The 23,461-nt window shown below is 37.4% G+C and overlaps 1 protein-coding gene and 1 long non-coding RNA gene across 2 annotated transcripts; both read right to left on the minus strand.

Annotated features, from left to right (window-relative positions):
- Positions 1-1,964: 1,964 nt before the first annotated feature.
- Positions 1,965-3,174, minus strand: LOC143848484 (uncharacterized). The gene is made up of 2 exons (XR_013235397.1): positions 2,644-3,174; positions 1,965-2,546 (listed from the first exon to the last, which is right to left on the minus strand). It is a non-coding gene; the product is annotated as an uncharacterized LOC143848484 (long non-coding RNA).
- A 3,793-nt stretch (positions 3,175-6,967) lies between these two features.
- Positions 6,968-22,939, minus strand: LOC143848674 (vacuolar protein sorting-associated protein 9A-like). Its single transcript, XM_077357667.1, has 5 exons — positions 22,731-22,939; positions 15,502-15,649; positions 14,142-14,312; positions 10,163-10,342; positions 6,968-8,416 (listed from the first exon to the last, which is right to left on the minus strand). The coding sequence occupies exons 1-5, from the start codon at positions 22,838-22,840 to the stop codon at positions 7,607-7,609; spliced, it is 1,419 nt and encodes a 472-aa protein (XP_077213782.1). The 5' UTR covers positions 22,841-22,939; the 3' UTR covers positions 6,968-7,606.
- Positions 22,940-23,461: the final 522 nt, after the last annotated feature.

Below are 23,461 nucleotides of genomic sequence, written 5' to 3' on the forward strand. Positions count from 1 at the left end.
TTGGTTCCACTCTCGCTCTCCATAGCATCACTCTTTTGGAAACTGCAATAGCATTTGATAGCTGGTTAAATTATAAACGACAAATTGGTGTCTTCTCATTATCAAAACATGGTAGTGGGAATATAAATTGCCTTTGTCATATTTGAGATCATCACCATTAGATAGAGAATTAAAGGGGGAAATGGTATATTCGCCCCTTCTTTTTACATGGAACAGCTTCTCTAGTGGAGATCCTAATTTCTCTCTCTCTCACGCGCGCGCATACACACACATGAGTTTTTCCTTGTGAGCTTACCAAAAGCCTAAACATATTTACAAGTTTTGAAACTGCTACCACTTTGAGAATCCTTTGCATGAGTTGTCCTCTCTTTTCTCTCAAGATAGAGAGATATGTGAGCAGGCAAAAGTACAAATGGGGCTCACTTGTTCAATGATTCAAACCATTTATCTAATTAGCCACTCATCAAAATCCACCTGGGGCCAGATGATTTTAAGTTCCCAATCTGTGGCCTTTGAAAGTAAGAAACAAAAGTAGCAAAGGCCTATATCCATAAAGAATGGCCTGTGTTCTTCAATGCTTTGCGTAGAAGCACTGACGAGAAAGGATAAAAAAACACTACCAAAGTCTCCACACATTGGATTGGAGGCCTACAATTGCCTCATGGGAATGCATTTTGGTGCATGACCTAGGGGTGGACATGGTTCCGGTTCGAACCGGGGAACCGAACCGAACCGGCACATTTGGTTCGGTTCGGTTCGGTTCGGTTCCAGCTATATATGGTTCGGTTCCGGTTCTAAAAATTTGGAACCGGTGGATATTCGGTTCGGTTCTGGGTTTGGGATCCCGGAACCGAGAACCGACACTACTTAGTACTTACTTAGGGATTTGATAAAATCAGTCCTCCCCCATTTAATTCACCTCTCTCTAACGTTTTCTTTTGCCTTTAAAATTTTAACTCACCCCCCTTTTACCGATTTGTAGTTCATAACTTCATATATAATTTGATAGGGCCTATTTGTAGTCTACATATATAAATGTTATCCCAACTTTGATATGCATTGGATATTGTATATTAGGAATTGCCCAAAACTTTGATACGAATGGTATATACTTGTTTGTAGTCCATATATACATGTTCACATATAATTTGATAGGGCATGTTTGATAGGGATATATACCTGTTTGGCTGTTTGTAGTTCGGTTGAGTAAACCGAGAACCGAACCGAACCGAACCGATTATATATGGTTCTGGTTCGGTTCGGTTCCACACATATATGGTTCGGTTCTGGTTCCAATTCCAGAGAACTGATTATACATGGTTCGGTTCTGGGTTTAGCCCAAAACCGAACCGACCCGAACCATGTCCACCCCTAGCATGACCCATTACTAGCAACACCTAGATAATTAAATTGGTTGGCATCATTGAGAACGTGGACGCTACTTGTAATTTCTCCCAAAATTATACTTTTGACTTTTGGGGATCATATATCTCTGACTATTCAATATCCTTACGAAAAATCGATCACATCAGAGTGGTTCTGTGGTCCAATCCAATACATCTACATAGGAGAATTGGGGTGTCTAATTGGGATCACTATCTTGTTTAGTCTTGTTAAGCATTCATCCTTATCATAAAGGGAAGAAAAATGGCGCAGGGGTTCGTCATTTTCTCACATTTACAACTACTTGTTTTCTCTGATTAAGCGTTCATCCTTATCATAAAAGAGTGAAAAATCAATGGGTTCATTTTCTCACATTCATAATCGGCAAGTGTGACTGGCAGGGGGGAAAGAAAGCCTAATTGACCTCTCTTCCAAAGGAAAAAAAGTGCCTTGCTTCAACTTTAGTAAACTACTCAGAAAGCTCTCCGAAAGGCACATGACCATTTTTTCATGTGTGCAGTACTTTTCAGCAGATAGTTTCCATTTTTACCACTAATTTTACATGCATAATTACACATGTATGATAGATTTAACTGCATTTTCATTAGAGAATACCAAAGATCCATCATCAAATTATCTCAGATAGAAAATGGGACATCTAAGTTTTGGTGAATCTACAAGTATAATGACTCCAGGAGGGAGAATTCCATAAAATTGAAACAAAAAATAAAAAAATGTATGAAGCTTTGGTAGATTGAACTCCCAAACATTTCTTCCTCTTCTTCTCCCTCTAAAGGGATTTACGAGAGACGCAACAACGTTGCTGTTGTCGAATTTGGATACCTTCTAATGCCACCCCATGTCGTCTCTTCCAAAGACTAGAGCTATCGCTACCTTTGAGGGCACCTTTGTTCACCGGAAGAGGTGGATCTAATTCGACCCGTTTGACCATCCGAAGCTTCGGATCCAATCCGATGTGTTTGAACATCGGTAGAGGTGGATCCAATTCAGCTTGTTTGATCACCGGAAGAGGAGGATCCAATCCGACCCGTTTGTTCATCTGAAGAGGCGGCGTATCCAATTCGGCCCGTTTGATCATCTGAAGAGGCGGATCCAATCCGACCCGTTTGATCACCGTTGAAGAACGATCCAATCCTACGATCCTAACAACACCAAACTCCTTGTCAAATCTTGCACCAGCCTCTCGGCTAGTCAGATTTTTCGAAGAGAAGATCTTCCTAAGCTTGAAGAAGTTGTTACCTTTCGCGCCCGAGAAGCCCACCTTGTCTCTCTTAATCTGGCCCATGCAACCCACCCTAGGGGATACCGGATCTTCGAATTCCGACCCCTTGAACTTCTTTCGATTGCAGAATGGAGCATTATCTTCATATTTTGTGGCTATCTCTTTGCCTGGGGGTCTCAAGCAAAGCATGGACTTGAAGGAGATTAAGGGTTGTTTGTTAGTAGCCATGGTGTATGAAAAATTTTGATGCATTTCAGGACATGAGAGGGGAGAAATAGAGAAGTGTTGAAGAAGAGAAAGGGAGATGGGTTGAGTTCGTCAGATCCAAGAAGGAATCAAACAGCATGGTACTATTAAATGAATTGGTTGGAGACCATTTCCTCGAAGCCATTTGGTAAGAAAATCAAATAAGACTATTATTTTGGACTATTTGACTGGTGGAAAGTAAAAAAAACACACGCCCACTTGAGATTTTATATGGTGTAAACCCTTATAGTCCCTTATTTTTCAAAAAGTACTGTACGGGCCACATCATAGGATGATCCAAATCGTCCGATGTAAATAGGTTGTTCCCCAAAAATCATTTTCTTAGGATGATCCAACCCTCCGGTCTATGAAGAAACTATATATTATGGAACCTCTATAGATCGGAGGGCTAGGATTATCATATGGAAATGATTTTTGGGGAACAACCTACTTACATCGAAGGGGTTTGGATCATCCTAGCTATGATGTGGTCAGTACAGTTCTTTTTGAAAAGTACGGGACTATAAGGGCTTACACCATATAAAAACTCCGCTTATACAGCCTTATTATATATTATTATAAAAAACATGAAGAAAACACGGATAAATATTATCCCGACTGGCTAATCATACTAACTTTCCTATTATACAATGACATGGATAGCACTTTCCGAGGAATATAAGCTGTATTAACAAATGAAATTAGAATAGTTGCATGCACGTGGGTTGCAGTGGAGGCTGTAAAAAAAATAATGTGATGACAAGGTGGGAGTGTTTGGTGAAAAAAATGTTCTGTTTTTTGTTTTTTTTTCCTTAGTGTTTTTGGATTAAAATGCTATTTTAATAAGGTGGTGGAAAGGGAACTAATATCGGCACTCCTTGTTCTGGTTACTCACACACTTTCTTTTTAAATTTAAGCTCTCAATGGGTGGATCTTGCAGTCAAGCTCCCTTCTGCTTCTGTACTTTAGGACCCTTTCATTAGTCAATACAACTCATTAAGAATCGCGACAGCTAATGAAAAATATCAGAGTAGGCCAAAAAAACGTTGTGTCAATACCAATTTCCTTGAATCTTCACCAGCCGATATTAATTATATGCTGACAGAGAGAAACGGCTAAGGGGCACAAGTGGTCCAAAATAGTTTTGAACCAGCATCTTGACCTTAATCAGTGTTCGAGGAGGATATTTGTCCATTGAATTTAGGTTGAGAAACTCAAAAAAGAAAAGAAAGAAGAAGGAATTTGATCCTTAATTTTTTGTGGGCATGTGTTGAGGCCCACTGTATGAATTGCTAGTAGATTTGCAGATCAATGGCTCCATCACCTGAAGGTACCATATGTATGGTGGAAATGTTGAGTGCAAAGTTTTTTGGGCATACTGTCCTCGTGTTTAACTCGGCCACAATTTTGAACATGTTTTTTAGATTAAAATAAATAAAAGTTTTTCATTTTGTTAGATTTATTCGAGTTCCTACTCAAAACCTAATTTTTCTATTTGGAATATTTCAATTTTTCTTTATTCATTCATTGTATTAAGAATGGGAGGGGAATAGGATGTATGTAACCAGATTTTTAATATGGTGTCCATGCGTTGAACGCCACCCTTGACATTTGATCCAACAATAACTGACTTTTTCAAAGACTATGATTGGATCAAATATCAAGGGCGGCACTTGCGGAGTATCTTCATTACTTGAAGCAATCTAGGGACACCATATTCTTTCATAGCGCTGCTACGGAGACCCGCTGCCAAACCGAGTGGGATACCAAGCAAATCCCTACACGCCACATGGCATAGAGAGGAGTAGTTTCACCTTGCAAAAAAGAGGTGAAAGGGCTCCCCCGTTGACTGCACATCACCATCATGTCACCTCTTTTTTGCAAGGGCTCCCTTCAGTCTAGAATTCCTTTTTTAAGAAAAGAAAAGAGAGCAATGATAGATACAAGGGAGCCCTTGCATAAAGAGCCAAAAAAGGCTCTGGATTGGATCCACGTCGATCCAATCAAGAGCCCTTTTTTGGCTCTTTATACAAGGGCTCTCTTTTATCTATCATTGCTCAAGAAAAAAAAAAAGAACTATTATAAAGGCGAGTAGTTGTCAACGTGTCAAGAGGCCATTGCTTGTTCCATACTTCAGTTCAAAATTTGAATTTGCGCGGTTTCCTTATCATTATTCTTGCACTAGTGCGACACACTTCTGCATCTCTAATTTCTTTATCTTTTCTTTTTATGAGATTTAATATGGTGAATGCGCATGTAGATTGGTGCATGCAATACTCACTTGATATTTGGTTCGCTACACCAGATATTAGGGCCCTCCTTCCCTTGCATTGCACCACTGGTTCTTGGTATGGGAAGATGGTAGCAAGATTGATCCTTTTTTTTTTTTCTTTTTTTTTTAAAGATTTTTGAAGAATTTTAAGATTCTTATGGGATTTTGTTTGGACTTTTTAATTTGATGAATTTCTTTTGCATCTTGGTTGGGAAACACATATAAATTATTTGGATTGTTTTTTTCCTAAAATCCACGGGCCCCTTAACACAACTTAAGGACCTCATGGAGTCTTTTAAACAATATAGAGATTCGCATTAAGGCCATTTTTTATCCTAGTACAAAAGTGGCTCACAGTCACAGCTGTGGTGACGGAGACTATCCATCTTATGTTGTGGTCCCACACTATGAATTGAATGATCAAGGCATGCATATACCAAGAAGAAAAATCCTAAAGAGATGGTGGGTTGTTAGGCTCTTTGCTGATAGCCTGGCCCCACGTGCCATGTAGACTTTGATTTGGTACGTTGATCAGATTGGCAAGAACAATTCCGGGCCAAATCAATTGGCCCCACTTTGATCGGAAGACCCTAGTCTCTTGTTCCATCAAGCCACATTTGCTCTGTTTGGTTGCCGGGTTTTTTTTGTTCCTGGGAGTTATGTGGGAGAGTAACTTAAAATTTGGTCCCATCCCATGTATGGTTGCCTTTTAGCACTAGGTTTATTTTATTCCCACTCTTGTAATGATTACTTGTGGGGTGAATTTTTTAATCCCACTTTTGTAATGATTGCCTTTTCATCCCATCCCAAGATAACCCCAGGAACAAAAATAAACTCAGGAACAAAAAATAAGCTTGAGAATAATTTTTTTCTACCCAACAGTTCAAGCAACCAAACAAAGGTTTTTTTTTCCCACGATAATCCGGTCAACCAAACATGGGATTTTTATTTTACCAGGATACTTCTAGGACTTTTTTTTTCCCACCTATCTCCCAGGGTATTTTTTTCTCCCACATAACTCCCAGGAACAAAAAAAACCCGGCAACCAAACAGAAATAAAAGCTACTTTGGTGATGAAGTCATAGCAAACGCTCGGCCCTGAAGTCATTCAGTAGGCATTGTTATCACCCGTCAACGTATAAAAATAGAATGATAGTTCCACACTCATTTAAGTGGTGGCTTATTCATAAAGATAGATTCTTGTAAAAATCCCATGTAAGAACCCATTCTTTTCATAGTTACTGTATGGTCCAACATAACCATAGCTACTGCTAAAATAGGGTTGGCGGGAACGGTCAGGGTCAGGGTCAGGTGACCGATCCGAGAGGTCACTGGAGGAATGATGTTACAAAACAAAAGGGCCAGCGTAGAGGGTAGATGGTTTTGATCTTCTTTCAATAATATCACTTTTGCACAACAGTGGCAAGGGTTTTTCTCTTAAATAGGACTTGTGGTCTTGCTTAGATGATCATCAACAACAGAGAGGGTTACTTGCCCATCTAACAATATCTCCATGCAAAGTCACCAATTAATGTGATGACAATCAACAGCACTCTTCCCATGTTAACGCATGTGGCAAATAGTTCTATAATAAACTTTATATTAAAGAATAATTAATTAAAAACAAAATAATGCATGTACCATGTGTGTTTGTGATCACATGATCATCCTATATGATTGTATAGCAATCTTTGAGCTTTTACCATTAAAATTGGGCTGGATTCGGGTTGATTCTAAGCCAGTTCTTAGCAAAAGCTCAACCCGACCTCACCCAAGTTGCACTCCTACTATATGTTAGCCTGCTTCCGGTCGAGATGAAGATATGACTCATGCAAAGCCACAGACATTACAGACAAATAAAAGAAGGGCTTTCCCCCAAGCACACCCATAAAGGCGCTTATCTCATACTTGAAAATCCAGCTATGAGGTGGCTCTTCTCTCCCAATGAAGAGGGACCACAAAATCTGATTTTACAAAATTGCTAGAAAAGGAAAGATGTGCAAGAGAGCGTACCCGCCTACATTTGCATCCAAAAAATTGTCTTCCATGCTCTTCATAATAAACAGCGACAAGGATACTGAGTTTTTTTTTTTTTTTTGAATGGTTGATACTGATTTGTTCCTTCAGCTTTGCCTCAAAAGGGTTCAAAATGGTGACTTTAAGTTGTCAACTTTAACTCCAGTTAAGCCCACATGCATGTTCCTATCAAAGTGCTCTTCAACCCCATTCACTAATTCTCCTGTTCCATCACAGCCAAATTTCCTTTCTTTTTCCTTCAATGTTACGGAAAAGTTATACATCAGACACTCAAGCTAGTGGTGAAAAAAATTTAATCATGTGTGAAGGATACCATTCTGGTTGCTACCCAAGGTACAGTTATGATGACAATCATATCTTGTGTGTAGAAAAAGCTCTGATATGGTGAACATTGGAGTACATGCAGGCACCTCCAAATAACAGAACTAACTGAAGATCTCATGCTTGTCCCCATCTGGATGTGGCTTGGATTCAGAATTATCCGTGTCGATAAATGGACCTCCATCCGGGGTGTCACTAGTCGTCCTACTTATCTCTTCATACTTCTCGTTAGGAATCTCCATTATTCCCATGTCCACAGAGTCCTTCCTGGTTATGCTTTGTGTTTGTGAAGGCGGCACAGAAAGAGATGGGGGACTAGTGACCAAGCCTTTCGAAAGCGAAACATACTTGACAACAAGTTGTTTGTAACTATTGAGTAGTGCTTCTACATCATCAACTGTTAGATCGCCAACGAGGGCATATAAGAATGGGTACTCCCGGAAAGCACTGCTTACCTCATCGTCCTTTAGGAGATCAGTAGCCCCTTTATTCTCCAAATCTGAAATGGATGGCTTGTTTGTTTTCGACTGAGATTTTAGATTTGGATCATCAATTGTAGCTTCCTTGGTATGTGGTTGGGGTGGAAGAGAACTGTTCACTTCATTCTTAGCTTTCAATGCCTGTAATTTGGGCTGCTTGGATTCTGGAGTTGAAAGATGACCCACATCTTGGTTAATTTGGTTAGAAAGATTTTCTAAATTGGATGAAAGGCCTGAGAGAAGTGCACGAGCAGACTCCATGTTCTCTTCAAATTCCTTTTCTTCCATCGAAAGGGATTCGGCATTGATGCTCCAGATGAAGGATTCTGCTGAGAGAATATTTGTAAAAAAATATGCTGCTTCAGAGACTAATCGTGATTGACGTCTGTATCTCTGTATATATAATAGGTTTGAATGTAACTGGGGAGGGTTTGCCTGCTAAATAATATTGTTATGAGAAAGAAAATTGATAAACATCAAATGAATACAGGCATATCTTTGTTGACATTAGCAGTAAAGAATAGACCTTAAATGTTGAAATTCTTTGAACTGTAAGGCGAATTAAGTTGTGTAATAAAAGTGGATTTTTGAGAAAAAGAGGACAGTCATGGTGATTTAGAAAGTTTCTTTCTTTCAATTTAGAGTATCGGACATATGACTCAGACTGAAATGATCAAAAGTTCAAAATATGCAAATCACTATTCCTTCACGCTTACATGCGGTAGCCATGTGCTCATGCATTGGACCTAGCAAACACACATGCATTTAAGATGCAGATGAAACACTAATTATTTAATTGTTATCCAAGTCCTGCTTTTTTGAAAAAGTTATGTTCGACATGCACGCGAGTCGCATGTTGGCATTGCAGTTAGTAATACCCAATTTATCGTCTTTCTTGCCATTTTGTATAATTGGGCATATGGATATCCAGAAATATGATCATTATACAATATTCAGAATAATTTAGTGCACTCCAAAATATAAGGGCAGTGATAAATTTTGGTGAAGGATTCAAGGAGGGGGCATCCTTGAGAGAGTGGATGTAGGCCAAGTTTGGCAGCCACTATAAACCCCGGTGCATTTCTTCTTTCCTATCTCTAATCTCTTTTTTTTTTTGAAATGGTATCTCTAATCTCTTTTATGCATGGTTTATCTTTTTTGTTCTTAATTTTAGTTTGTTGTTGCTTTAATTTGTTGAATTTCTTTAAGAGAATAACAAGTTTTTTAAAACCCAATTCACCCTCTCTTGGGTTGCCTTCATAGGGCCCACACATTCTTTCAGTCTCACAACCAGCTCTCAATATGTTGGATCAACTCTCAATAATTAGTTAGGAGTATTTCAGGAGGGTCATTCCATTGGGTTTTTTTTTTTTTTTTTTTTTTTTGTGGCATCAAAATAGAGAAAATGGCCGAGTGGTTTTCACTCTTAAATCTCTTCTCGTTTTTTTTCCTCTCTTTTTTTTTTTTTACTTTTGGTCAGAATCCAACTGTCTCACAAAGGAAGAAACATGAATGTCCTAACCTCTAAAACCAACAAAAAAGGGATGGAAACCTAATCAAAACAACTTCATTCCACGCAAAAATTAGACCATGCTTCTACCGCAATTTATATTCCCCAACATCGGTATACTTTTTGGCAGGTGAAGACCACTTGATCCGTGGTCTCTCATTAAAAGGAAATCCTCCAAATCCTGCAGCACCTTATGGTCCAACAAAGAAACAAAATAAGGGGAGGCAAATTAAATAATTTTCAGAGACTAAGAAGAAAGCGGATTGGACTGGCGGCTAAAGGTAGCCATATATCTCACCACCCAGTGCCCTAATAAATGCTAAAATTAATGTATCCTTCCCAACTTAATGTATCCTTCCAAAACCACATGTAAGCCATAATGAATGCAACACTATCACAAATATTATATACATAGGATCTTACCAAAATATAAAACAAAAACAGAAAAGAATAGTTATTTTGAACAGACTGAGTGACCCTTTTTACTCCTTGAAGTTTATAAGAAATTCAAGCATTTAATACAAGTACTGCTATAGTTTGACAGTCAAAGCAGCAATAGTAAAATAGAGCCTGTTGAAATCACCAACCAAATAAATACTTAGAATCACATATAAACATGTGAATGTCATGTAAAAGAATACTTATGTAGTTCAATGGATGATTAAACTTGCCTTTATGGTGACGTATATAAGAACGGGAAGGAATTCATCTGCTCCAGGAGGATTTTCATTTGACGCAATAGAAGCATTAAGTAATAAGTTGTTGATGACCTTACAACAATTGAGTATACAAACAAGCTTGTCTCTAGGTGCCTTGTACATATTGATTTTCTGGAGCTCTTTCTGTGCAAGCTGGAAAAAAGCAAACATTATAGATAAGGCTTGCCAAAAGGAAAACCCAGTCAGGGAATTTCACAACCATTACAGCACCATAAAATGCTACCGCTTTAAATGGCAAAGTCAGATGAAAATGTAACATCAAATGTTTAACTCAAGTAAAACTAAACACACATGCAAGAAAGATAAAGCTCATTTTCTTCAACTTTAACAAATTTCAATCTAATGCTGAAATTCTCAACCACAGAGGCAGGAACCCAGTCACCCACACATCAGAATGAATTAAAGAGAAAGGTGTAGAACTTTTATTTATATTGGGATAATTTGTACTTTAATGCTTTGAGACTTGACAGACGTTTATATGGAAACAATAATTTCACTATTAAACTTCGCCACGATGTTTGAAGTAAATTTATCTGGAAACAACAATTTTACTGACTTTAATGAAATATGGCCAAGATGACAATGCCATAGATACACCCACTTGATTAGGAGAATCCATGGATGCTGAATAATAGGTGATAAGACAAATAGACTTTGTATCAAGCAAATACAACCCATCATCCTCCCGAACACCACCAATCATTTCCTTAGTTTTTAGACTATGAAAGATTCAATTAGAAGGAAACAAGGTCACACTGCAATTTAATTGTTTTGTGAGACGACTGATAGAGATCAGATTTGAAGGAAAAGTAGGAACATAAATAACAAAAGGTAAAGACAGTGAATAAGACAGTTGATAGGTTCTTTTCCCAGAAGTTTTAGAGAGGGATCCATCTGAAAGTTTGACATAACACGACAAGGGGGAAAATGAAAGAAAACTATTATGCTTACATGCCATATGGTCAGTGGCTCCTGAATCAATGATCCAGGAAAAGGAGGTGTTTTACTGGTGAAAGTATGATTAGCAAAGCAAGTGTGGATGTACCTGTTGTATCCTTGGTGGATAAAGTGCTAAAAGGGACTTTGAGGGCAGGAAGTTGTTTTGTGAGTTCCTTGATAGTGATCACAAGGGTCGATCACAGTCTTCCTTAGTTTTCAATATCGTTTCATTCGGTGTTTTGTTTTGGTTAGCGGGACAAGAAGCTTCAGCGTTTCGTACGTTTCAGTGTTTCGTTTCAGAAAAGAAGCTACAATTGAATGTATACAAGGTACCTCTTTTGAATATACCATTTTGAAGAAAGGCAAATACTCCTCTCCTTCCAAGCTTCCGCTTCGTGTAGAATTAGAATTAGAATCCTTTGGAAGCATAAAATCACGCTTTGGAAGTAGAAGAAACACCATTTGGAAGTAGAAGAAATACAAAAAAGATTGCAAATAAATTAAATATGATGAAAATAGATGGACAGAAGGATTTGACAAATATTAAGTGTTGAAGAAGATTAAAAAAAAAGAGATTTGATGGGTTTTTATAGCCCTTATTTGTTTGAAGAAAAAATATGCAAAAGACCCTTTAAACGGCTATAAAACGGTCAAATGGGCAAAAAATAAGGTCAAAAGGTTTTTTTTTTTTAATGGTACAATAAGGTCAAAAGGTAAAAACCAAAAAAAGAGTCATTTGGGGGCAATACTCTAAGTTCTTAAAAATGCATTTTTAGACGAAACAGGGCAAAATAGATATTCAAACAGCTCAGTCAAAAACAAAATTCAGACCGAGAGGTTTCGTTCCTGGCAGTTGTACCAGTTTGGCTACTAGTACAAACTCTTTCATCTGTTTGGACAAAAACAAAAACGAGATTGATATCTAAGTTTCCTTTGGTAGGTAATGTGGAGGCTTGGCGAGTACTACCCCACTAGTATGCTCCCCCTCAATAGTGATAGAGTTTGCACGTGCTAATCTCATCTTTTGGACAAAGATGAGGGTGTAAATCCAGCGATAGTTTCAAACCAACAACCCCCCTCCCCGCACTCACCATCGTCGAATTGCCCAAGTCAACTACCTTTTACCATGGCTGTGTTCTTGTCCATGTGTTCATTTTGCCCTACAAAGGCAATCAAAACTCATTTGACTATCCTAAGTTTTTACAGCGTTGATAGATTATGAAGCCGCGTCAACCAAGTACTTGATAACACCACGCCAAGTCAAATAGGATTTGCTTTGACCGCACTTTAGCCCGCATCCACACTTTGAAACATGGATCCCAGAAAATATCTCGAGTATGCTATTTCTTTTTACAATGTATACACTCCATCTTGTTTCTATCACTCGACAATATCAATGGTTTAGATTGGCTTTTCTCATAGCCATTTCCACCATCTCTATTAGTCCTTCTCTCGACAATAAGGGCTGATCATTAAATGTTTGATGTTGAACCAGCTCCCATAAAAGTGTTCTTTCAACTAGCCTATCCTCGGATATAGTTCTAGATGGACTTTAGGGAAGGTAGTTCATCTTTTCCCAGAGCCTGAACTTGCTGCATTTCAAAATCTAGATTTAGGCTGGCTAGGATCTAAAAGATCTATCATTGTTCCTTCTTTTTTTTTTCTTTTTTGAATGGCAGCAAGTATATTAATAAAGAAAGAGGCCGAGATGGTCATTACAAGAACAAAGAAAACAGTGCAAAAAAACACCAGCAGAGAAAGAGAAGAACATAAAAATCAAGGAGGCAAAGAATCATAGATCTATAATGCTTCCTTTGCCACCCCCGTCCCTAGCTAGGCTATCAGCCAAGCCGTTTGCGGATCTTCTACCATGATGAAAAGTAATAGAAGACGACTCCGACCAATCATGGATCTCATCAAAGAATCTATCAAAACGCCAAGGGTGATCATGGGATCTAGTGATCCACCGAGTAACATTTAAAGAATCGCCTTTTGCCATAACTTTATCCGTGATTTCTCTATCTAATAGCTTGGTTCCTGCCAACTGATGCCAGAGGTGATTAGATGCTTTATTAGGAGAGCTAACAGTCTCTTATCAGATTAGTCCTAACTCCTAAGCAACCAACGTTCTTCGATAGCACGTTCATGATTCTAAAATTTTCAAAGAAGCATCTAAGGATATGAACAAGATGACGTATTTCGCTAGTAAGTGTGTTCAGTGCAACATAATGGTGAATGCAAAGTTCACCTCTTATAAAGACGGTTGAAAGTAAAAGGACAAAGAAGCCATTTAATGACAGCAAGAGTTACAGAATTCCAAAACATTTAGCTTGGCGCAACTGCTACCACAAGAAGATTGTTGAGAGTTCCATCCAATGAAATTACAACAAAACAATGAATTCAAATGTCTGAACAGAAGAAAAATATTTCAAACCACAGGTCAAGGTGAAAAACGACAATCATCTGCTCAATACTCCCACACTGAATAAAATATCGAGTTCAATTAGTGAATCAATGCAATTGGTTATGTTGTTTCCATTTAAAAAAATCAATGTAGTTTGTTTTTTTTAATCAATGTAGTTTATTTGTTTGTTTTTTAATGAATGGCAAAGGAAATGTAGTTTGTGTTGCAAAGAAAATTGTCAGGCTGATCGCGTAGCTCATCCTGGAATACCTAGCAGGGATTTAGTAACATGGAATTATATGCTTACGCAATAGATGTTTTCCGGATTTTTTTGTACCTTGTAGATATCTTATCAGTCCGAGAGAGAGAGAGAGAGAGAGAGAGAGAGAGAGAGAGAGAGAGAGAGAGAGAGAGAGAGAGAGAGAGAGATCAACATGGGATTTATTTGCAAATGGAGTTGTGCATAACTGAATTTCATTGTGAAACAATAAACTTAATTGCATCATAAAGAGATCTTCAGAAAAATATATAGTCCACTTCTTCTTCTTCTTTTGAGAAAATAGTATAGTACTATAGTCCGCCACTTACCAGCCATGACGTTTCATTTTGCAAATATGGCTTGATATCCAAATTTTCTGGAAGAATGAACTGTTGTATTAAAGCCATCTTATCATAAAGTTGCTCATCTAGTTCTACGTCTTCTGGAAGTGATGCAAATGCACGCGTAAATAATTTTGTCATGACATACTTCTCCAGTCCCTACAATTGACAGGAAAGCATGCATATCATATGAAAGAGATATACATCTATAAGTATCAATTTAAACAATAATAATCATCCATCATAGCATAACAGTCTGAAATTTAAGACTTGCAATAAAAAATAAAATCCATTCTATAGAATGAGATGTCCTTGAAACTGGAAAAGCATATAATACAGAAAATAATATAATCCAGAACATGTAACCATGGATTTAAACTTCGGTTTCGGTTTCGCCCTTGGCCAAAACCGAAATTTTGGCTGAAATCCGGTAATAAAAAAGTATTATTTTAGTAATTCCCAAATTTCGGGCAAAATTCCAGAATAATAATTTTTTTTTAAAAATCATTTTTTAGAAATTTCGCCCGAAAGTCACCCGAAATCCGAAATTTAAAACCATGCATGTAACTGAGAATGAGAAAATCAGTAACATGGTGGTAAAAACAGTTAATGACACTAGGAAGGGTTGAAAAGAGCATGTCAAGTTTCATGCTGATACTCCCCATTCTTCAAAATGAGGATAGAAGTACGAGCCAAAGATAGACTTCCATTTGATAGAATTAGAGGCACCTACTATTATCAAAACATTTAATAGATCATATCTCTCTTTCCGTTTCTTGAGAGCAGAAAAGACTGGAAAGTCGAGATGATAACTGAACAAAAGCATAATAATAGATGAAGCACTTTGACCAGAAACATTTTCCACGCAAAGCTAGAGCACATAGCTATTTTCCAGGTAAATATAGAGCCCATAGCTGTTTAGCAGTTTGTGTCCAATTTGATGACAAGAATGAATTTGCCGAAAATTCGAAGCCACTGCAATGTTTAGAGACTTACTAAAATCTAAATGTGCAGTAGAAATTGTTAACTAATGTGTATGGGACATAGACACTGATATTACTAACCATAAAGAAGTCTTCCAGTCACAAAGAATTTCAACAGGGAATTGATAGGTTATCATCAAACTACAGTATAACTTGGCCAATGAGAAACTGGTGAGACTGGTGTTACTTTGCAAAGCATTATAAGTGTTTTAATTTTTACGAAGAAAAGAGAGAAGTGTTTAATTACTCTGTGATAAGGATAAGGAAAAGTATAAGGATAAGAATATCTAGCAATCGCCAAACATAAGGCTGGTTGGGATCTGAGTAGGGAAATTAAAATAAACAAACAAGGTAAAATGGATCACCTCCCCAGCACTCTCCAACTCTTCCTCTGAACAACCAGCCCAAAGTGAATGAGCCCTAAAAGCCCCTTCCATGTTGGCAAGGAATGCCTGTACGGCAGCACTATCCTTTTCTGGGTCAGGAGCATGGTTCGAAGAGGACACAATGAAGCTGTCATTGCAAGCATATTCAAATTCACACAGTTATTAATTTGTTTGCAAATGGAAAATTTTCAATCAAGATCTGAAACACAATAAGTAGCGCATGACAAGAGACAACAGAATAAGCACATTGAACACTGGGAGCAAAAGACTAAAGGATGCCACGGCAAGGACAGAGTATGGAGCAGAAATAAAATAACAATCACAAGTGTCAAACCTAAAATTCAAGCCAAACCAAAACCAAGGGCATATCTCAAAGAGAAAACAACAGAAGAAGGGGGGAACTCCTTGCATGAACTTCAAATTCATAATGAACAAAAAAAACTAAAAAAGAGTGTCTCACATCATATAAATATATTATTTTCAGTGCAAAAGACCTTAATAAAAATAAACATCCTAGGCCTTTCCGACACACTTTCTTACTTTAAAAAAAAATTCTAAAACAGTTCAGAATAAGCTAGAATTATTTGAAAAGAAAAAATAGAAATTTTCCAAAGAAAATAAACTTGAAGCTCCTATAGATTACTTCCATTCCTAAATTGTTTCTAGTTTTAAACCGATCTTAATTCAACCTTCCTACTTCAACTTAAACCACCTCAATTCAAAAAGAAAAAAAAACTATAGAAACTTTCCAAAACATGGACTTTAAAACACAACAAAAATATCTCAAAAATTCATATAAAAATAATCAAAATTCATACAAATTCCGTTCTTCAAAGTTCCATCTTTCCTCCCCAATTTTTGGTTTGAAGAACCTACGGATTTGCGATGCATCCTAATTCATCCTAATTCATCTATGTCATCGTTGTTAAACATTGAATCATTCGGCTACTATAGAAGCTTCAAACAACCCCATCTTTTTTCCAAAGGCTACTGATATAGCACCAACTAAGGTAATAATGAAACCAATTGTTGTTCCAAAGATAATCTTCAAAAAAAAAATGTTGATCCAAAGATTCCCACATTTTATTTATTGAAAGAAGTTCAGGAATATAGAGATTCTACCCACCAAAGAATTGTTACAAATAATGATGAAAATAGTAGAATTAGGTATATAGTAACATAAAATAAACCAGATTTGATAACTGAACATTTGATCTGACAACCCGCTATTCAATCGTCTTCTGCTTTTGGAATTGAAGCATAATCTCTCGTATTATGCTAGGCAAGAAATACAAAAACTATAAACCTTACAGGGTGAGGTGACACCAGAAATACAACCCTACTTTCATTGTGCCTCACATTTATTAGTAGCACATAAACTATTGAGCAATGTGTTACTTTATCTGCTTCTTAATTTGGTAAAAAAAAAAGGGCGGCCCAGTGCACGAGGCTCCCGCCATTGCAGGGTCTGGGAGGGCTAGATGTACGCAGCTTTACCCCTGCTTTGCAGAGACCACCAAGTCACATAAACTATTGCTTCTTAATTTGGTACATAGAGAAAAAATAGGCATGGTGCCATGCACCATTTTAAGAGCGTCACACACACACACACACACACACACACACACACACATTTTGTGATAGTATCTTTTGGAAGTTTCATGATAATATCTTTTGGATAGCTACTGCAATTTTGTCAGTAAATTCAATTCATCGCAGATAATTGTCAAATAGCTTGGGAGTAAGGAAGATGTGGGTGGCACATGAGGGGTGCACTGAACGGATAGGAGATTCGAATAAAAACACACAAATGTATAGCAGGTGGCATCTGAGGTGCACAATGGCGGGTGGAAAACGCATGAGTGGTACACTGGAGCATGTGAGTGGCTCATAAATCAGACATGTCCAGCCACTAGATGGAAGGGTGTGATGGCAGTGAATTAGACAACGTGAGTGACTCATGCGGATGGTCCATTGGAACAGCAAGTATGTGAGACAGTGGAAGGTGCACATGAGATGATACCATATGCACCAACTGTTATATGTAGGTAGGACCATATGAGTAGGCTACACATCGTGGCCCACTGTGCGTTAGTAAGTAGGGGAATATGCATCCAAAGGATTGCAAGAATCAACTATTTATTTACATGTTGTAGGACATTATTATTAAAAGATGGCTGTAATTGAATTGCAGAACTGGATATCTAATCAGAGCACAAAGTTTTGAAAAGTTTTTTGCCTTCAAAGTTTAACATCCATTCCGAGTCAAAAATCCTAACTAGCACAAGGTAAATACCACAATACCTTCACTTCTTTTGATGAACACAGGTTTGCACGGCCATAATCTAATGGCTCTGAAACTACTAATAGGGCCATGCAGAAGCATAACAATCTCTGAGAAAGATTTATTGACTGTCTCAGTATCACAACAGACTTTGTTATACAAACTTAGTTGTCATTCTGGATATCATTCTATTTTCTCTCCTGGATTGAACATTATGGTGTTCCACCCGTTCCAATGTTCTGTTTCAGAAAGGACTCCGCTAGGCGTAGAAGAATAATGAGAAAAGTATGGTAGAAGAAAGCATTGAGAGAAAGTACAAAAAATGGCCATGTAAGGTCGTGTCTTCAACCTTGGTTCAGGGTTTTGGGCCAAAACCCTGAACCGAGGACTTTTGGGCAACAAAAGAAACCCTAAATGCAACCAAAAGAGGGTTTTTTGATGGATTTTAATCCTCCCATAAATTAGAAAGGGAAAATTCGATTAAAGGCCCCTCATTTCCCTAAGAAAAACTAATAAAATTGGGAAAATACGAAAACAAATTGTCGTCACTACTCAGTTCACTGCGTTTTTGGTTGGCTCCGCTTGGAACATGGTGTTCCAGGCGGATATTCTGAAACAAGTTCTAGTCAACATATCTTTCAAGGAAAACAAAAAACAAGTTCTACTCAATACTTTTCCATATTTTGATTAAAATGTTTTGCTTGGCTTTCTGTTTTGGATTCCATTCCAAAACTGAAAATTCTAGAAATTTTATCTCAAACTAGTTCTAGTATTTACCATTGGGATTAAGTCTAGCAAGCCAGCACACTACACAATCTGCAAACATAACTAGAGAGATAGAGAGAGATTGAGATAATAACATGAAAACAAAGATTGATCTCATTTTATTCATCATACACAATAACCATAAAATACATGAATGATATGATGATATCTACTTGAATGTTTGTATAACGGCCCTCCTTCTCGGGTTGGTCATGTTTTGGGTTTTTTTCTAAACCCGACCTGACTTGAGACGGGTTTGGGTTTTTCAATCTGAAAACCGACCAAACCCAAGACTGATGATTTCTAAACCCGACCCAAGGTATTTCGGGTCGGTTCGATGCGCGTCGGGGAAAACCTGACCCAAGTTGCAACTAGGGCTGCTCATTAGTCGGGTAAAACCGAAATAACCGACCGAACCAAATTCGGTCGGTTATTTCGGTTCGGTTTTTTAACTTTCGGTTCGGTTTCGGTTATATAAACATTAATATTTCGGTTTTCGGTTTCGGTGTCGGTTTCCGGCAAAAACAAAATCGGTTTACCCGAAAACCGAATTGTGGTTCATAAACCGAACAACTTTCTAGTCGTTCCCTTTTCAATTTGCCTCGATTCACGTGGCTCTGTTGCTAGTTATGAGCTGATACGCGTACATCCAATACTTGCGAACTTGAGAGGTGGTGCAGTTACTAAACAATGAAGATGTAAATTCAACAGTAGTATTATAAAAAATAATAATATTCTGACTCTCTTCAGCACTTGTACGAAAAATGGGTGAGGTGTCTGTTCTCTGTTCCACTATTGGTATTCTTGAAAAAACAAAAAGATAAGATCAAATGACTTGGGATTTGGGAAGTCAAAAATGGGCTCAAATAAAAAAGAAAAAGAAATATTCCTTTCTTCATCTCCAATGAAACAAAGAAAAGGGGGTTTCACTTCATCAGACCGTCTGAAATGTTTTGGGAGGCAGAATCAGCGGCGATATACACTGGCTGTCCACGCTTACCGCACCATCAACGGAGGTTTTCAGTAGATTTAATCCTCTTCACTGTGTACACCACAAGGGCGGTCACCGGACAAAGTTCAAGGTTTTGTTGGATCACTGGTGATGGCAAATTGTAGACTTATTAGTTTTGACTCTTTTGAAGACTTATTAGTTATTTCAAAGTTTAGGGTTTTTTCTTCTTGAGCAGAGAAGGGTTTGATACTTTGATAGTTTGATTTTTTTTTACTGGTTTAGGGTTTGATTTTAGGTTTTTACTTTTAGGTTTGATTTATCTCCGTCCACCCTCACTATTCGGTTTTAACCGAAAAACCGAACAACCGAAATAAAATTTCGGTTTCGGTTAGGTTCGGTTTTCAACTTTTCGGTTTCGGTTTCGGTTGGAATTTTTAGGTAACCGAAATAATTTCGGTTCATCCAATTCGGTTTTTTCGATTCGGTTTTAACCGAATAAGCACCCCTAGTTGCAACCTTACACCCTCTAGGGCCCAAGCATAGTAAGGAAAGCCTAGATTGCTCCTTCCACCTCTTCATAGAATTTTAATTAAAATGCTTTTGAAATTTTGATTAAAATGTTTTGTTTGACTTTCTATTTCGGATTCCATTCCAAAATGGAATATTCTAGAAATTTTGTCCGAAAGCCTACGATAAACTCCCAGTTGTGAACTTCCTTTACCTTTACAAAACCAAGATCAAAAAGTGATCCTTTACCTTTACAAAGTAGATGAGAGGTGACAACTAAGATAAAAAACATATCGTGAATGAGTAGATGAGAACTCCTCAAAATGCTCTCCTCAAAGTGATCCTGGACCATCATAATGATAGAGACTTTGCAACCCTGCAGGGCCCAAACCCAGTAAGGAAAGCCTAGATTGCACCTTCAACCTCCACATAGAATTTGTGAGACCTTGTTTGCAAGGAACAAAGCAGATCTAGGGTTTGTGGAAGGAGGAGAGAAAACCAACTTTTATATGGATGTCTCATGCAAGAAGTTGCGAATTAGGTTTACTTCACAAGTAAATTATTTATAACAATGCAGAAAAAATGTCCTAGCATATAACCCATAAAATTTGTTCAAAAGAGACATTATACCTTTTCATACTTAGTATGTCCTTAATGACCAAGCAAGTCCAACCATAATGCATTGCATCACAAGACACCATTTTCTACAAGTCACAGATTACAATAGGGTTTGTGGGTAAGCATGTGATAATCCTAAGATGGAATAGTATAAACCATACCACGCAACTCAATCACTCCCAGTTAGCTACAAAGACACGGCTATGTGAGTCACAGATTACAATAGGGTTTGTGGGTAAGCATGTGATAATCCTAATATGGAATAGTATACACCATACCACACAACTCAACCACTCCCAGTCAGCTAAATTGCATATATAAAACACAAATAAAGGCCACATAGGCCAACCTCAAAATTGTCTCTTCCAGCCTCACACTAGAGATTCCATATGGATCATTCATTCAAGCAGGCGACCTAAAAACCCCATAGTGTGTATTTATTTATGTGCCCCTGATCCTTTAAATCCCAGACGCTAAGTGTGGCATATGTTGTGCAATCGTTGGACCAGCCTTCCAACTAAAAAGATTGCATTCTGCTACCAAATGATGGGCTCTCATACTTAATTGTGTAATTTATGTCATGCATGAAAATCACAATAAAGTATGATCATCATAATTGTCTAGAAAACAGCCATCACATTGTCCAATGAAGATCACAAATAAAGAATAGAATTTTACTTACAAATCCCTAATCTGTAAAATATATTTCAATTAGTCATTGATCTGGCCTGAAAGCATTTTTAAAAAATATTCCCAGTAAGTCCTCAAGTGCTATTTATGTTAAAATACATTATACACTAAAATTTTCTTGCACAAAAGTGCCCTTTGAGCAACTCTAAATTGTTCTTGTATTCTTATGAGAACTTCACACATTTTTTATATGAGAAACGCTAAGGGCATGTTTAGCAACCACGAAAAAAAAAATTCAGGGAATATTTGTTTAACCAAGTTGAGAGATGGGTGGAGAGGGCAGGTGAGAGAGAGATATTTGAGAGAGGATTGAATGAAGAGAGCATGTGATGGGGCTGAAAACAGAGGAAAAAACTATTTTAAAAAAAACCCTCAAATCTCACTTTCTCTCCTGCCTCTCAACATCCCTATTACACTAGATAAACAAGCATTCCCTGAATTTGTTTCCATGGTTTCCAAACATGGCCTAAGACTAAAAACTTTCCAAGTGAATCATGGTTTTAGAATTGATCAAAGGGCATTTTAGCCGACAAAACTTGGTGAACAATTTAGGGACTTATTGGAAATATTTTTCAGAGAGATGAAAAATTCAACAAGACGAGAACCGTTTTTGTAACAAAGACGGAAGAGTTAACCAGTTATAAAACCAGTACAAGGTAGAGTTTATAGTAAAAAAAATGGTGCATTCATTTTTCTGAAATGGTGAAATTTTTTTTTGAAATGGCAAAAAAATAAATGGTGCATTCATCATCACCCTTTTATTAAAAATGTTTGAAATTGTTTGCCAAATTCATAATTCTCAGTCACTAAATGGGAAAATACATTGAAAAATTTCGACCATTTCATAATTTTCAACTATTAATTCAGATAACTACACTGAAAATTAGGGATTCTTGGGTAAAATCCCAACAAAGAAAGAAGAAATCCACTCTAATAATTCCCAAGGAAAAGTGCTCACTAATTAAATTTACTTCCGAAAAACTACCTAATCAAAGCAGAATTCAGAATTTCAACCATTCAATAAATCCTGTATAATTACTGGCCGAAGTAGATTCAGTAACAAGATAAAAAAAAAAAAACGAAGCCCTAATTCTAAGCCATTACATAATTTTCAATCGCTAAATAGGAAAATACATTGCAAAATTTCGGCCATTTCATAATTCTCAACTATTAATCTCAACAAATACAAGAAAATTACGGATTGCTACGCAAAACTCCCAATTAAGAAAGAATAAATCCACTCTAAAACCCAAAGAAAATTAGATAGAGAAGAAAACGTAGCCCTAATTGGAACGCAGAATGCTAAACTTTATTCTCATAGTCTCAAGGAGAAATACATAAATCTGAATTCAATGCGAAATCCAAAACAAAAGAAAGAAAAGATCGTTAAACCTTTTGATAGATTTGACGAAATCAGAAGCCGAGGGGTGTCGCATCCGCTCAAGAAAATCGTGCCATGTGAGCGGAGCAATAGAAGAACCAAACACGTCCGTGTTTTCCATTGGAATAGAGTGGTGGAATTATCAAAGAAACAACCAGCTTTTCATGAGAATGAGATAATGGAAGTCTCGAAGTCTCCGATCTCTGAATCCAAAGTTGGAGGCAATAAACCCTGACGTTTTCTAAGGACTAGAGTGGGGTTATTAAAGTGGGCCCTACCAATGTGGTAAGTGAATGATCCTACTCATCCGATTAGTGGGGCCTTAAGGATGTTTAGAAAATCACAATTGATCAATAGAGAGAGTTTTCAAAATGTACTGTATGGACCCCATCATAGAATGATCCAAACCGTCCATTAGATGGAACACAACGTAAGTAAACAGGTTGTTCCACAAAAATCGCTTCCATAGGATAATCCTAGCCCTCCAATCTATAGATCGATGTTTTCCATAATATGCAGTTCCTCTATAGATCGGAGAATTGGGATCATCCTATGGAAATGATTTTTGGGGAGCAGCCTATTTACGTTGTGTTCCTTATTATGGAAGGTTTGGATCATCCTATGATACGGTCCGTACAGTACTTTTTGAAAAACAAGGGACTACAAGGGAAGTGATATATTCGCCCCATTTTCTTCCTTGGGCCACTTCCTTGTAGTGTAAAAAGCGTAGTTATAATTTATA

The sequence above is a fragment of the Tasmannia lanceolata genome, unplaced genomic scaffold (genome assembly GCF_043159265.1).
Source record: "Tasmannia lanceolata isolate RefF3 unplaced genomic scaffold, GAP_Taslan_0.1 ptg000016l, whole genome shotgun sequence".
In the NCBI taxonomy this organism is placed as follows: Eukaryota; Viridiplantae; Streptophyta; class Magnoliopsida; order Canellales; family Winteraceae; genus Tasmannia; species Tasmannia lanceolata.